The following is a 14399-nucleotide window of genomic DNA, read 5'->3' as shown; positions in this document are numbered from 1 at the left end:
AAGGGTGGATGGTTCACAGCCGTGCGAGAACTGAGGAGAAGGAAAGCAGCTCAGCCGAGGGAGGGGAGCCAGGTGGGTCTACAGGGAAGGTCTGTGACCACCCGGGTCCCCGATGGCACTGAATGGGAGCGGGGACAGACAGCAGGTCCTTCATTCCAGGCTCCATGCACGGCAAGGAAGGTGTTTTTGTTACACTTTATATTAAGGTTCCCTGTATCGATAGACTATAAAGTGTTAGAAGATGTTTTAATACATGGTTCATCAATTGTAGAATCCAAGCGGTAGCTTTAAAACATCAATAACCTCTTCTGAGGAAGTGCCTACAACCTTCTATGGCATCTGTTGCTCGCGTCTGTGATGCTTATGCTGGCCGTGGTCATTTGTTAACCCTTTATAAACAGTGTGTAAAGATGTGACCACTTATTCTTTGCACTTCACCACGGCTGTGGTGTCTGTGAAGGGTTAATTGGGGTTCACACCAAGAGTGTTTACCTTCTGGGGATCCTGGCAAATCTCTTCCCCCTGATCCCCAGCCAGGCAATCTGAGGGTGGATCCAAAGCTACTGGAATGTAGGCATATACCTCCAAAGAACTTCCTGAAAACCCAGCTGAGCATGCCCAAGGGAATATGCCCCCAACATGGCCGTAAACACCAACAGATGTGTTTCTCTGGGCTAGAAACGAGGGTTAATCATGTTCCTGGGGTGTCCGTGGGAGCGAACTGCATGGTCTTCTGCATCTTTGCTGTCCTCAGGGGAAAGCTACTCCTGGGGCACAGGACTACATCAGGACTGTCTTAAAGATACAATGTCAACATCCTCCACAGACACTGTGGTCACGGTGCCCCACTGCAAACATTAGATATAGCGTTACCTCTGTCTTCAACACCTGATCAATGAGGATTTGCATCAGCTGGACTGCCACAGAGCCACTGCAGAGCCATCCTGGAAACTCGAGGATGGGCCACTAGCCTATGCCTGCTGCTTGCTGACCTGTCCAGTTCCCTAGTGATGCTACACTAGGTGATGGTCATGGTGGGTTTGGAGTCAAGGTCTGGTTCCTTGCTCATCATACTGGGCAGCGTGATTGTCTTCTGCTGTAGAAAAGAGAGCCTGAAATGTCCTCACAATAACCTACAGGGTAAATTACCAGGAAGGCGACTTTTTAACCATGTAGGTCTCCATAGACCACAGAGCCTTTATACTCGAGGCACGAGATGCACAGGGGTTTAATACAGGCCATTTTCTTTCAGTGACATAGAAAGCTACAAACCTAAGCTGCTCCAAAGACATCAGAAGGCCTGATACCATTAGTGCGGCTTATGGACAGGCAGGTTTACGCTGGACTGTGCCGTGATACCATCACTGCATTGCACTTGTGACTGAAATTGATGGGATGCTGTAGTGTTACCGCCTGCAGGACAGGTCTCAGGGGATCGGGTGTTTTCCACCCTTCAGAGCAGAGCTATCCATAGACGGGCGGCAATGAGGGTGGGAAGGGGCTAAAGTCGCCTGTCTCTTTCCAGGCTGAGGGTTGATGCAACAGCGAGGACATGAGAGATGCTGCTGCAGACAGGCTGGCAGCTTTCCGAGGGTCAGAAGGGAATTGCCGCCACCACCACCTCCAGCCTACAAAGCAGAAACCACAGCAGCAAATGCTCTCACCGCAGCTGTTGCTTGTGGTCTCCTGTGACAGATGGGGAAGTAGGAGGGTGACTGAGTGTGGCTTGGCCTCAAGGACTGGGCTACTGGGGGAGAGACAGTGCCCTTTGTTCTGGAAGCCAAAGAAGAGCCAGTCTGCTGTGACGGAGGGTGCTTTGTCTCGGAGGACTTGGAGAGTTTAGGGAAGACCATGGAATCCAGGAGCCGACCAGGGATAAAGGAATTTTGATACGGCTGCGAAAGGAAGGCTGCAGCTTAGTACCGTGTCAATGTTTACTCAAAGACCTGCGCAGACACCTGTGCTAGGTGTCCAGGGCCAAGCTGGGGATGGAGACCAGGGCATAACAATCCGTTTGTGGTAGCAGAGCCCTAAAGTGCGGGTGCTAAAAGCAGACAGGGTGGGCAGGATGTGAACGGCTGGAGCGCCTCTTCCTTGTCAGGATTCTTCTTTCCTGGAAGACGAAAAAGAGCCAAAGCCCCAGCCTCTGCAGGGAACCTGCTTCACTTGGAAATGCTCAGGTGGCTCATTATTATTATTAATAAAGTCTTGTGGGTGTGGTATGACTTCCATCCAGCCCATGATAGAGGATGAGCCTTCCCCTGAGAAAGAAATCCATGGGGAAACAGTCCGAAGAGGGACCACTCACTTCTAAGAAGTCAGGCTATAACCATGCTGGAAGCAAAGCCAAACTGGGTGCAGAAATGGGTGGAGCCTAGGTGGGTGTGGCTGTTCAGCCCTAGCAGCAGAGGTGAGTGTTACCATGGCATCCAATCAGCTTCGTCCCTTCAAAGGAGGCTCTCATATCGTGAAAGGAGAACACTTCTGCACAAAGGTCAATGTTCTTCTGAGCGCCTCTCCATGGTCTCAGAGGTATTTGTGTTCTAAGCCCGGCCTCCAGCACCCTCTCCCCCTAGGGGGACCAGAGAGCAAGGGGGGAAAATCAGGACACTTTTTAGGGGAGAGGGGATGGGTACAGTTGCGTATATAAGACAAAGCCCCTAATATCAGGAGGTCTGGTCACCCTACCTCCTCCCGTCTGTCCAGTCCAGCTGCTCTTTATGGTCAGAACTCACCACGGGTGCAGCTCCACCATCAGTCGCAAAGGTAGAAGCTATATGTGCAGGCTGGACTCAAACTACAGCCTCCACTAGTGGAGTTACACTGGGGGCCGATTACCATGCTGGAACTTGATAGCACAGCCGCAGCCTTAATGGCTGATCCTGCAATTAAATCACGATCCGGCCAGCGCCCTGGGAATGTTCACAACATCCAAAATACGGCCGATGCCCAGATGGCATGGTGATTAATAGGTGGATGAGACACCTCATCCGAGTTGGCTTCATGGTAGGTTCTAGAGGAGCATAGTAAGCTGTGAAGGAGCCAACGCCCTCATTTAGACACAAATAGCTTTGGCACTAAGCAAACACAGGAAGAAAAAAACGCTGTGATAAAGCAACCCTAAAAGAATGATCCTCTCCCCAGCATGAGAGTGCCTGTTTAAGAGAAGATTCTGGGCCAGAGTCTCTGCCGGTGTGAGTCAGTGTCGCTCCCTTGTAAATCAGCATAGGTCCATTGAGTTTCATGGACCAACACTGATTTCTACCAGCAAAGAATCTGGCAGATATGTCCCTAAAAAGGCACATTCAACGCCCATTCCACACAATGAGCTCACGATGGGGTCAGGGGAATCTCATAGAACATGCCTCCTGAAGCTTGTCAAATGCCCTGGCTGCTTGGATTTCTTCCCCTCACGTCCAACAAGAAAATATTTTCGCACTTTGCAAACATGGCTGTGTTTCAGCAGGCGGTTGTCCTGCTTTGATGGTGAGCTAAGCACTTGAAAGCACGGAAAAGGCAAAATACACCATTCAGAATTTACATTGAGAATACACTGGGTTTTTTTGTCCAAAACAAGCATTTTTGTTTGTTTGTTTCTAAATACACGCACCGTCTATAAAGTTAAACGTCATGCAAATGAAGAAAGTGCAGTTAGAAAGTCCCCGGGCAGCGCAAGTGCACTGCAGTAACTTCACATCAAAGAGTAAAGAAGTTGCAGTTGGAAAAAAAGAGAACAGGAAATGGAAAGATTACCAAAAAATAACCAGATCACACCTCTCCTACCTCTGCCAAAAACAGACGTCTTTCCAGTCCCTCCCGATGTCATGAGACTGACATAACGGTGGCGCCGGAAGAACGACTGGATGGTTGTTTATCGTTCAAGAAAATGCACAGGCTCAGAAATGACCCATGCCTGCTGTATTCCTGCCAGTTGCCTCAGATGTCCCTTGCAGATGATCATTCTCCTTGCGGAACCTGCAACTTCAGCCTAGGAATGCCTCACTGTCCAGTTGTCTCCATTCAAATGGGCACCTCTGACATTCAAACATTTCCATTGCCAATAGAAACGACCACGTTACCACGAGTCCCATGCGTCTTAAGGGGCTCAACGTGGTTCACAGGAAAACCAGCAATGGAACTTTCCCCACGCTGCCCTCTTGGGACCACCTTCATTAAGACCATCGCTTTGTTGCCAAGCCACTCCCACATGTAAACAAAACAAAAACAACCTCCCAAAATCCAACAACTCCCCCAAAATTCCCACCCCCCCAAACGTTCAATATTTCTAGTTATTACATAAAGATCCAGCAAATACTCGAAATCAATTTACGAAACACACAGTAGGTTTCTTTTTCCTATAAAAAGGCATGCGTTCAAAGTAGAAGAGATAGCTAAAGTCTTGTTTGTTTCTTAGAAGCATAATCGGATTCCTCAAAGTTTTATTACTAAAGTTTACATTCGCTATCTTTGCTGGAAGGTGTCATGTGGTCGGTTTATTTTTCTCTCTCAAATGAACAGCCGGCTCTATTTCCTTAAGCACCAGTTTTGTCAATACTGTGAATTTCCTGAAGCTGATTAATGGGGAAGGGTTTTGGTTCCTGGTTTTGGGTGGCCTTTAAAAATGAAGAGAAAATTGAGTCTTGGAGGGCAGATTGAAAGAGGAATACGGGGGGCAAAGGGGTAGATTCAACACTAGATATTTGGAGCTGGTCTCTTAAGTTGGCTGGGGGTAAAGAAGACCACCTGCAATGTGTTGGATGATGGTGAAACAGTTCCCATCACTGAGTCAGAAACAGATGAATAATGCTTGCGGAAGAAGAGCCAGCTACCACACCTAACCTATAACCATGGCTATCACTATCACGGCCCTCTGCACAGACAGCTGATCTCTCAACTTGAAATTGTTTTCTTAATCTCTCACTCTCTTTTCCCAGCATCTCTAAGCCCCGCTCCAAAGGGAGAAGGGAGAAAGAAAGGAAAATGTTCACATTTGACCAGCATGGTCAAAATTAGCATGAGAATTCACTGGGCCATGCATACAACCCTGCCCAGTCCAGTGAGTTTGCACGCTAATTGCCGGCCCAGCTGTTTCTAGGAAGAGAAACAAAGGATATATTTTACTCACCCGTCACAATAAAACCCTACTCGCCCTAGAGTAGCAGGTGAGTAGGATAGTGAAAGAATTTAAGCAGATGTCCTTCAGCTGTCACTGCAAAGAAGAACTGGGAGGACAGGAGCCCTGAGGGGGAGCGGTGTGGGGGACATACCAAGGTCAAGGGCATCAGACTAGGTACCTATACACCAATAAGGCAAAACCCATTGGTGCTGAGAGGAGGTGGCCCCAGACCTTGGTCAGCCCAAAGTAGCTTGAAACTCCCTTCACGCTCCACCCTTTTGCCTTGGTCCTCAGAGACTCCCAGGCAGAGGTGAGGACGGAGGTGGAATAGGAGTCCTATCCCGTCCTATGAGAAACGCACTGAACTGTGAGGAAGGATGCGTGTGGATCTGTGAGTTCCGGAGAGGTGGCAGGTGGAGGCCTTCGCCTCTGACACGTTCTGTGTGTTGGCCACTTATTTTTAATTGTCTTACCACGGATGGTGTCATGCAGAAGCAGTGGGACCTGTGCACAGGCCCTGACAGAGCTTGCTGCGCCCAAGGGTGACAGTATGGGGGTGAGTGGGAGGAGGGAGAGAGGGAGAGAGAGAGAGAGAGAGAGAGAGAGAAGTCAATTCGAAGCTTGTTCGGGCCTGGTTATCCTTTGTTTGTTTTTGGTGAGGAGCCAGGTGGGCAGGAGGAATTCCAGCAAGAGCCAAGCAGTAGACCCAGCAGCCAAGTTCCATAGGTGAAGGAGGGGGGTGAGTATTCCCTTCGCAGTCAGGCAGTGACAAACCTGGCCCAAGCGGCAAACACTTCAGCTGGAAAACACAAGTCGGGCGGGGGGGAGGGGACGTTTCATTCCATTTGCCCTTTAGAAGGGCCTCACGGGCATGTCTTTTGTGTCTGCCTCTGCCCCGCCTTCCACAGGAACTAACCAGCAAGCCCGCCCCAGATCAGTCACCTCACCTGGGTTTGATTTTTCCTGCAGCCGCTCACTGGGTCACATTGACTCCAATTGTGCTAACTGAGAATCCAGCCCATGCACATGATCAGGAGGGGACGCAGTGCCTGCATCTCCCAGCAGAGAGAGGACATGAGACACTCAACTGCCATGGGATTTGCAGGGGGCAGGCACCATCAGGATCAGGCCCTAAGGCTCGTGACTGGGTCATGCACAGAATCCAGACAGAATTTCATCCCATTTCCAAGCTAGATTTTCCTTCCTCTTCCCTCCCTTGCTCCCTCCCTCTCCCACACCCTGATGCCTCCACCCCCCCGGCTCCAATGCAGAATGGATCTAGCAGGCAGAAGCCACAAGCTGGATGTGGAAAAATAGCTTAGCAGGCTGGAGAGGGAAAAAAAGCATGAGGCATTTAACAAGTATGCAGGGCCGGGCCAGATAACGCTTCCAAACCTGCAGTCAAGGGAGACCTTGGGTCACGCTACTGTATGGCAGGGGGTGGCATGTGAGCTGCGTGGTGCTGCCAGAGCTCTGTGCTCAGAACCAGAGTCCCCCAGGTAGTCAGGAAGTCTCCTCCCCATCCCCATCACAGCTCCACCCAGGGCAGGGGCAGGTTCTCGGCACCTCTCTTGATCAACAGGGAGCCTGCTAGCTTTTCCTCTAACTCCCTCCACAGACACACACTGCAGTTCTGGACCTATTCCTCTTCCCCGTCCCACCCCACTCCAGCCACTATGGCACAGGAGTTGAGGGCAGATCACACACTGGACCTTGGACCTGGCTGGAGAACCCAACTGAATGGCTCAGCACGGGCGTGGCGGGAAAATTTGCCTGAATTAGCCCTGACACTACCTAGGATAAAATTACACAAGTGTCAGTCCTAGTGCTTCAGGGTAAGAGCTGATCCCCAGTTGAGGCCAGGACAAAAATGAACTTCCCTCCCCAAGGCAGAGCTTGCACAGTTAGGTGCATTCTGTGAAGACTATTAAGCTTCTCTAAAGCATAAAGGGGTCAGCCACTGTTAGAGACAAGGACCCAGAATGACTCTTGGTCCATTCAGTTCCTTTAGTGAGCCCTCTATCCCTTCACCCCTGCTCTCCTCTGCCATTCTAGTCTCCGTGCCTGACGAACAGGAGTCAACGGCCGGTGGAAAGGGCTGGCCACGGTTTCTCATTAGCTTACTGTGGTAGAACGGAAGGTGCTCCAGATCTGTGGAAGTGAACGATTTGCCATTTGCCATCCCGGCGGTGCCAGATGCGGGTCTCCTCAGACTGGGCAGTGCGTGGGATGCCACCTGCATCGATATACTGTGTGATGCGGATATAGGCGATGCAGGCCGACTCGTCTCCCATCAGGTGGATGTGTGGGTTCAGGATGGTGGTGTGCACCGGCTTGCTGTTCCTGGACCACACTGGACATGGGGGAAGGCAGGTGGAATTACACAGAGGCAGGGGTCCTGTGTGCACCCAGCTCTTCCTATGTGAGTGGGGAATCTCCTCTCTCCTTGACTAACCACCACAGGCTGTAGCCATACGGAAAGAGGAGATACTTAGCAAGCAGACTTCTTGCCAGTGCCATGGAGCATTAGATCATTTCTGCATCAACACAGCTCGGACTGAGAAGGGGTCGTTCTATAAAACATTTACTAACCAACAACTAACCAAAACACCACTCCACGAGCCAGCCGCTCCCCATTTCAAATTATTGAACAGATTTGATTTGCTTTCCACCTAGATCTTTTGGTATGGCCGAAAGACAGCATTGAGAACATCCCATCTGGGGAGATCCAGAGATGCCCCAGCAAAGCCACCCAGCTCTTCCAAGCGACATCAAAGCATATCAAAACGAGAGGTCAACAGCCTCTTGGGGGGAAAGAAGCTGCTTACAGTTTTCAAAGTAGAATCGATGGAACTCCAGTCCTTCCACCAGGTTCCCCAAGGCCTCGGGCTCAAAGGCAGTCATTCCAGGATCACACATCTTCCTGAGGAAGCCAAAGCCCAGAGACAGGGAGGAGATTATCTCATTGTTTCAAACTGGAAGGTCTCCGGGAATGTTGCTACATAACAATACATTCATCCTAGCTCTGGGGTCTCTTCTGGAACATAGAGTACAACATCCCTTCTCTCTGTCCCAGCTCTCTCTCACTTCACCTAAGATCTGCTCCTGCTGAGAATGACAGTTCTCTGACAGCAGGAACAACGTACCCCACTGTTTGCTCTGCATGACACAAGGACTACACAGATGCATGCACCACCTAGCAATCTTTTAAAAGACATAGTTAAAGATCCCCAAATACTCCTCTGGATGATTCTCACATCTCCAGCATGGGAGTTAACGGCAAGAACTGTTGGAATAAAGCACCAAGAACTTTAGGGAGAGATAAGCCCTGTTTCTCATCGTGTTAGCATCAGCATCCCCAGCATAACTGTACAGAAAAGCAGCAGGGCAACATGCCAGTCACAATTCAGCCCTGTGCAATGGACATAAAATGTTACTTGGGAGACAGCTTGCAGCTGGCACCAAAACCAAGCAGGGGGAATTCCATCATGTAGATGGGCCCAAGTCAGATCCATTTACCCACATCCCCCTGAGCTGTGAAGGGTTCAGATAAAGGGGGACAAATCTGCCTTCTGGGGAATTTGCAGAACAACAAGGTTTTGCAACACCCAGAGCACTTGTACTGAAGCTGCTAGGTGGCCCCTCCATCTGGACCCGAGCTGCCTCTTGCACATCTCCCCTAATGACGTATAGAAGGACTTGGCTGAAAAGTCGTGTGCTCTGAGCTAATGCCAAGAATTCAGGCAGAGGATTATGGCGCTCCATCACCACGTGGAACTGGGTCTTTGTGATACCCTACGTAAGCTTTTGCAGAGCTAGAATAGGCTTCTGACCTCTTTTCTGAGCTAAAATAAAATCCGAATAAAAACCTAACCCTGCTCCATACCAATAAACCCCGGCTCTTGGTCTCTGAGGCAGGAACTGAAATCTGGGTGAGCTCAGCAGTACCTCTTAAATAGGCTTGGGACACAGGAGTTTGTAGGCGGGAATGTCTTTGAGTAGTACTTGGTCAGCTAGTAGAAACTTGCTCTGTTTCCAAGTACCACAAGGCAATTCCAAGGAATACTGGGTGGAAATAACATTCCTCCCTCCATCATAAATCATAATTACAATTATTCATCCTTCAGCATTCCATAAAATGCACCCACCCATTATAATGAGGGGAGAGCGGCATGGTCCAGTGGTATGGTTTGAGTGTATGGGACTGGAAGATCAGATCTCCTGAATTCCAGGCCCAGCTCTGACGCTGACCCTCTGGAGTCCTGAACTAGTCACTTACTTTTTCTGGGTCTTACCATCTTAGCAACCCGTCATTTCCCACTGGATGGCCACACAAACCAATCTACTCCTTTTTCACAGCCGAGAGCACCTGGCAGTGTTGTAGCTAACTGAACCCCACTTAGCTAGCGGAGCCAAACTTCCCCTCTCCCCCTTATACAGTCAGAACCCACCCCAGATCCACTCACGTGTAGGACTCAAAGTCTCCGTTGCTTATTGCTTCAATCAGTTGCTCTGTTACTTTAATAATTTCTTGTTTTCGTACTGTTCATTTTAAAAAAAACAAAAGCACAAATGTTGAGGTCCCCATGAGAAAAAGGGCATCCCCATTCACCCATTTACTTGAGAAAACTTGTCTGGAGAGAGGGGCCCAGAGGATGGAAAGTGGGGATTCCTGCCTGGATGGATGGGAGCAGGAAAGGGCCTGCGAACGATGAGCTAGAAAAGTTCTTACCATAGCAGGTGAGGAAGTTCCTTCAGAATCAGGGACACTTACAGGAATTCTTTATTTTCATCTCTTTTTACAAAACTAAAGGGTTTTGTAAATCCTGTGTTTTGTAAAATCTGTGGTATAAAATGGTGGCATGGAGTCTTGAGTGACCTCAGCATCACCATCTAGCCAGTAAATCTCCATCAGTTTAACCATCTCTAAGCAAGTGAACTTTGCTTGACCCTCCCAAGACTTTTTATCCTTCTCACTAGCCGGAATGCTGTGCTGCATACACCGAGCCAAACACTAGGGTGGCTGGACCCAGCTAACAGGTCCTTCATCTGGTGGCTGGGTGTCCATCCTGCTTGTGATCACAGCTGAGGCTTAAGTTGGGATCATCCTAGTCTGTGGGTGACACTTCTACCATGCAAGCCAAAAAACACCTCTTGCCTCTGCCCAAGGTAGGAGGAGGTGCACTAAACTAGCCTTGCCTGGAGAGGAGAGTTCTCCTTGTAGTCTCAGAGGGATTTTCTGACCTTGGAATCCCACCTGCCTCCATTCCATTGCCCACAGTAAACGCCAGGAGAAAACCAGCAAATGTAACTCTCAGCGGGTGCCAGGCTGATGTTTTGTGTCGTCACACCTGTTCCCAGCTGGATCTGGGTTAAGCCTAACCCTGCTTGGGATGAGTCTAGTGATACTCACTGGCACTTTTGAAGGAGCCTGCCAGAACTACCCCCAGTGTTAATTAATGAAGTCCAAGTCAGATGCAGACCAGAAGTCTGTGTGACTCACAACGTAGAGTTAATTTTTTATTACGCCAAAGGGGGAAGAGAGAGAGAGAAGGTCACTAATAAAAATGAATATCTAGCTCTGGGCCTTTCTTGCATGCTTGGCCTGAAGTGTTTCCACCCTTTGAAATGTTAATTTCCATCCCCTGTCTCTTGGGAGTTGTTCCCTGTGAGGACAAATTTTCAATTAACTATAATGTCAGGCCAGAGTCCACATCACTTGCTGTTGGGTTCACTTCATTGGGGAGACTTTACAAATTAGCGCTGAAAAATTATTCCCCAGGCTATTCTTGGCAAGCTGGCACTGACAAGCAGGAGGGAGGTACTTCCTCCCTAGGCTCTTCCCAAAGGCTGATTAACTTTTCAGACTGTCTCCAGCAGCAGTGTCAGAAGGGACAGGCACGAAAAAGAGCTAGGCAGGGAGGGCGGCACTTGCAGAGTGGGGCAAGGGTTTGCTGAGCTCAAGCACTTCCAAAGACTGGGAAGATCCTTGGGGAAGTGCCGGACTGGATTCTGGCAGGGTCAGACTAATGCAATGGCTAATTGTATATCTCCGCATAAAGAACGGCATGTTGCGGTGATGTTCTGGAGTAAAACACTGTGCATTAGAGAAGGATCAAAACTGAGGCCAGTCATCTGCCTCTCTTACAGTGATCCCTTGGGCGTGCAGATAAAATGGGCCAAATTGCTCCCTAGTATAAGCCCAGTATGTTCACAGAGACTTGGGCATCCTAGTAATAACAACACCTAACTCTGATCTAGTGCTTTTCATCTTGTAGCACTTTCAGTATCACTATCCCCATATCATAAATCGGAAAACTGAGGCATGAGGCACAAATGAGTTTATACTGTATGGACAGTAACTGTGTCTGACTTGGGAGGGTCCAGTGACAAGGGTAGGATCCCTGCACTTCTCTCCCTGACGCCTGGAGGCCAGTCACTGTACCTTTGGTGTCTTCATCTTCAATGGTGGTGTTAGTGCTCTCCGAAGACTCCTGAGCAAAGAACAGAAAGGAGAGAGGAAAAGTAAGACCCACTCTACACTGTTTGTTAGAAGGCTCCTGTGCACTCAGCAATCCATCACCCAGGTTCTACCCAACTCTGCAAATGGACCGAAATCAGGTAAAACAGCAGCTGACCGAGCCAGCCATCAACCACCACTCTAGCTTAGTAATTGCAGAACTGACTTTCAAACCTTGTAGCCAAAGAGAATGGGGTCGGTGTCTGTAGGAGTGGACATGCCTTTCCTGCAACCATCTACAGTGACATACAAAGGGCGGATCTGGGGGAAGGGGGGTGTCAAAGGTTCCTAGGACTGCAGCCGGAAAGGGCAGGAAGAGGCTGTGCAGGGGTGAAAGACATCATGTTGACTGTACAACAGGAAAAGAAATGTACAAATTAACAAAGAGAGGTAACTGCGATGAGAGAGCGAGGGGACTGTGCAGGAGTGAGAGAGACCACATTGACTGCATAATAGGGAGAGAAATGGACAATAAAACAGAGAGGGCTTCCGAGACCCACACGGACTGCCAAAGGCTGAGACAAACAGCCTAGCGAGAGACAGATTTGCACAGAGAGGCGCCAGGGCCGCTGAACCCATCCACTCTCCAAATTTCCCAGGAAAGCTGACTCTGCTAGCTGAGCTAGAGGAACTGCTCCACAGCTCATCCCAGCCAAGGCATGTTTATGTATTACCCATAATCTACAGGAGTGGGCTGGCAAGGGCTGCCATTGCTGATATGACTCCCGTGATTGTACAGTTCCAGCAGAGCCAAGTAAGGTGTTTTTTCAAGGGTCTTTGGACTGATGCAGCCTGCAGACAGGAGGACTGGGAGAAATGTGCGATAACCTGCCAGCAGGAAGCAAAACTGGCTTCCTGTTGGCCTGGGGCACCACCAACCCTGTTCAAGGGATCTGGGGGTGATTCTGCTTTGAAAATGTTCCCTCCAACCCTAGTGTCCCCTGTTCCCTACCCCCTGTGTTAAAGGTAAGCTCCAAGGACGGGGTAGGCTGGCACATGTTAAAAGGCTCAGCATTAGCAGCATTGAGGAAGACGAAGGACACTCACCATTAACTGAACGCTGGAACTGGACTTTCTTTTCTGGAAAAACAAGGAGAAGAGATGGGACAGGGAGACACAGAGTGAGAAAGGCAGAGAGCAGCACATGGGAGACAGCAGCTCCTGAGCCACCCTTCACAGTCCTTTTGCAGGGGGGAATTTGGGGGTAAATTTGGCACTCTGAGTGAGAAACCGATGCCACTAGCTAAGGTGAAAACACAGTGCAGCCAATGCTATGCAAGCTTCCCAACAGAGCTCCACCAATGCCTCTCAGCCCTGATCTACCGCAACATCTCCTACTCCAATTCTGGAACCATGCACAGCTCTGCCTATGCAATTCAGTCCTCGCCTTGCTATTCCAAAACTAAGCCTCTCCGAGCAATGACAGTCAATCATGCCAAATTGTGCAGTGGTTTTGCAGTGTGGACAAACATCCACTAGGAACTAGCATGAGACTACCAAACTCATTCTACTTGTGACTATACAAGAATCTGAAACCAGGTGAGATGCTAGTATTCTAATCCTCTTCACCAACTAAATTTCCTTCTACCCTGATTCTGCATGTGAGCAAGTGGTGTTATAAATAATGGAATTGCTTAGTTGCAGGTCCTCTATGGAGTAATTTTTACATCCAGGAGTGTGCTACAGAGCACTTCTTGAACAAACCAAGTCAAGGTGTCCTGGGTATAATTCTAGCACCTCGGCTATCTCCTTAGAACACAGCTGAGCTCCTCAAAAGAGAAGACCCTATGTATATACTTTTACTACCCAAGAATGCTCTGGACTCCTTGAATAAAAAGACCCCTTGAACAGATTCCTGCCTATTACCCCAAAATACTGCTGGGCACCTCCTGCAGATTCTTGGCTTATGTGCCCAGCTTCTTTTCACCGTCTGTTGGTTCTTCAAAGGGATGGGCAAGATGACCTACCGCCTTTTCTCTATCTCTAACTTCTAGGATGTACAGCAGGGTTATCAATTCTCTAAGAACACATTCCACTTTGACTTCCATGATGCTAGGAGGTGGTGAAGATGTGGGAATTTCCAGTTCCTGCCAACAGTAAAGGCCAATGCAAAACACATCAGATTTGGGAGCTGCCATGCCAAGATAACAGGCTTGGTGCGGGCACATTGAATTAGACATAGACATACCTCCCATTGCCAACGGGGCAGTGGGCAAAAGCTATGCATGTCCCTTGTGAGATAAAACTCAGTGTCTCATCACGATGGGCTGTGTTATAAAGAGCCATCCGAATCCACTAATGCTCATTACCACTTGTTCCTCCCTTTGCATCCTAAATGAGTGCAGCCATTTCATGAGGTTCCATCCTACATTAGCACAGCTACCACTACCGTTGGCATCACAAGATGTCCTAAATTAGTCTCCCAGCACATATATACATCCTCAAACATGACGTATGGCTAGATGGTGGCGACCGCTGTATTTAGGGTGAAACCTGATGAGAAAGCCTAGTGACAGCTACCTTGATTCAGGACATAGGAAGATGCCAGGAGGGTCAAGAGCTTTCACTAATTCAGTATGGGAGACGAGAAAGTCAGGGTAGAAATTTCAGACAGAACATGATGCAACACAAAGCAGTGACCGCACTAATTTAGGACGTACAGTAACAGGATGCAACATGGGGCAGTGACTTCATTAATTTAGGATGTAACAGGATGGGACAAGGGGCAGTGATTGCATTCATTTACAATGTAACAAGATGTGA

The 14399-nt window shown here is 49.0% G+C and overlaps 1 protein-coding gene across 3 annotated transcripts in view; it reads right to left on the bottom strand.

Moving 5' to 3' along the window:
- Positions 1-4457: 4457 nt before the first annotated feature.
- CAMK2A (calcium/calmodulin dependent protein kinase II alpha) overlaps positions 4458-14399 on the bottom strand; it is a 72379-nt gene continuing 62437 nt past the window's right edge. For 2 of the 3 annotated variants that reach the window (XM_050961555.1, XM_050961558.1), the window contains exons 14-19: positions 12684-12716; positions 11562-11610; positions 9583-9658; positions 7945-8039; positions 7241-7469; positions 4458-5915 (exon numbers count right to left, since the gene is read on the bottom strand). In XM_050961555.1, coding sequence (XP_050817512.1) covers positions 5912-5915; positions 7241-7469; positions 7945-8039; positions 9583-9658; positions 11562-11610; positions 12684-12716 — 486 coding nt within the window. In that variant the 3' untranslated portion in view covers positions 4458-5911. The remainder of the gene's footprint in view (positions 5916-7240; positions 7470-7944; positions 8040-9582; positions 9659-11561; positions 11611-12683; positions 12717-14399) is intronic. The other variant, XM_050961556.1, reaches the window with a different exon arrangement.

The sequence above is a fragment of the Gopherus flavomarginatus genome, chromosome 7, assembly GCF_025201925.1.
Source record: "Gopherus flavomarginatus isolate rGopFla2 chromosome 7, rGopFla2.mat.asm, whole genome shotgun sequence".
Classification (NCBI taxonomy): domain Eukaryota; kingdom Metazoa; phylum Chordata; order Testudines; family Testudinidae; genus Gopherus; species Gopherus flavomarginatus.
The sequence above is the reverse complement of the archived record's forward strand: the minus strand, read 5'-3'. Positions and strand labels throughout refer to the sequence as shown.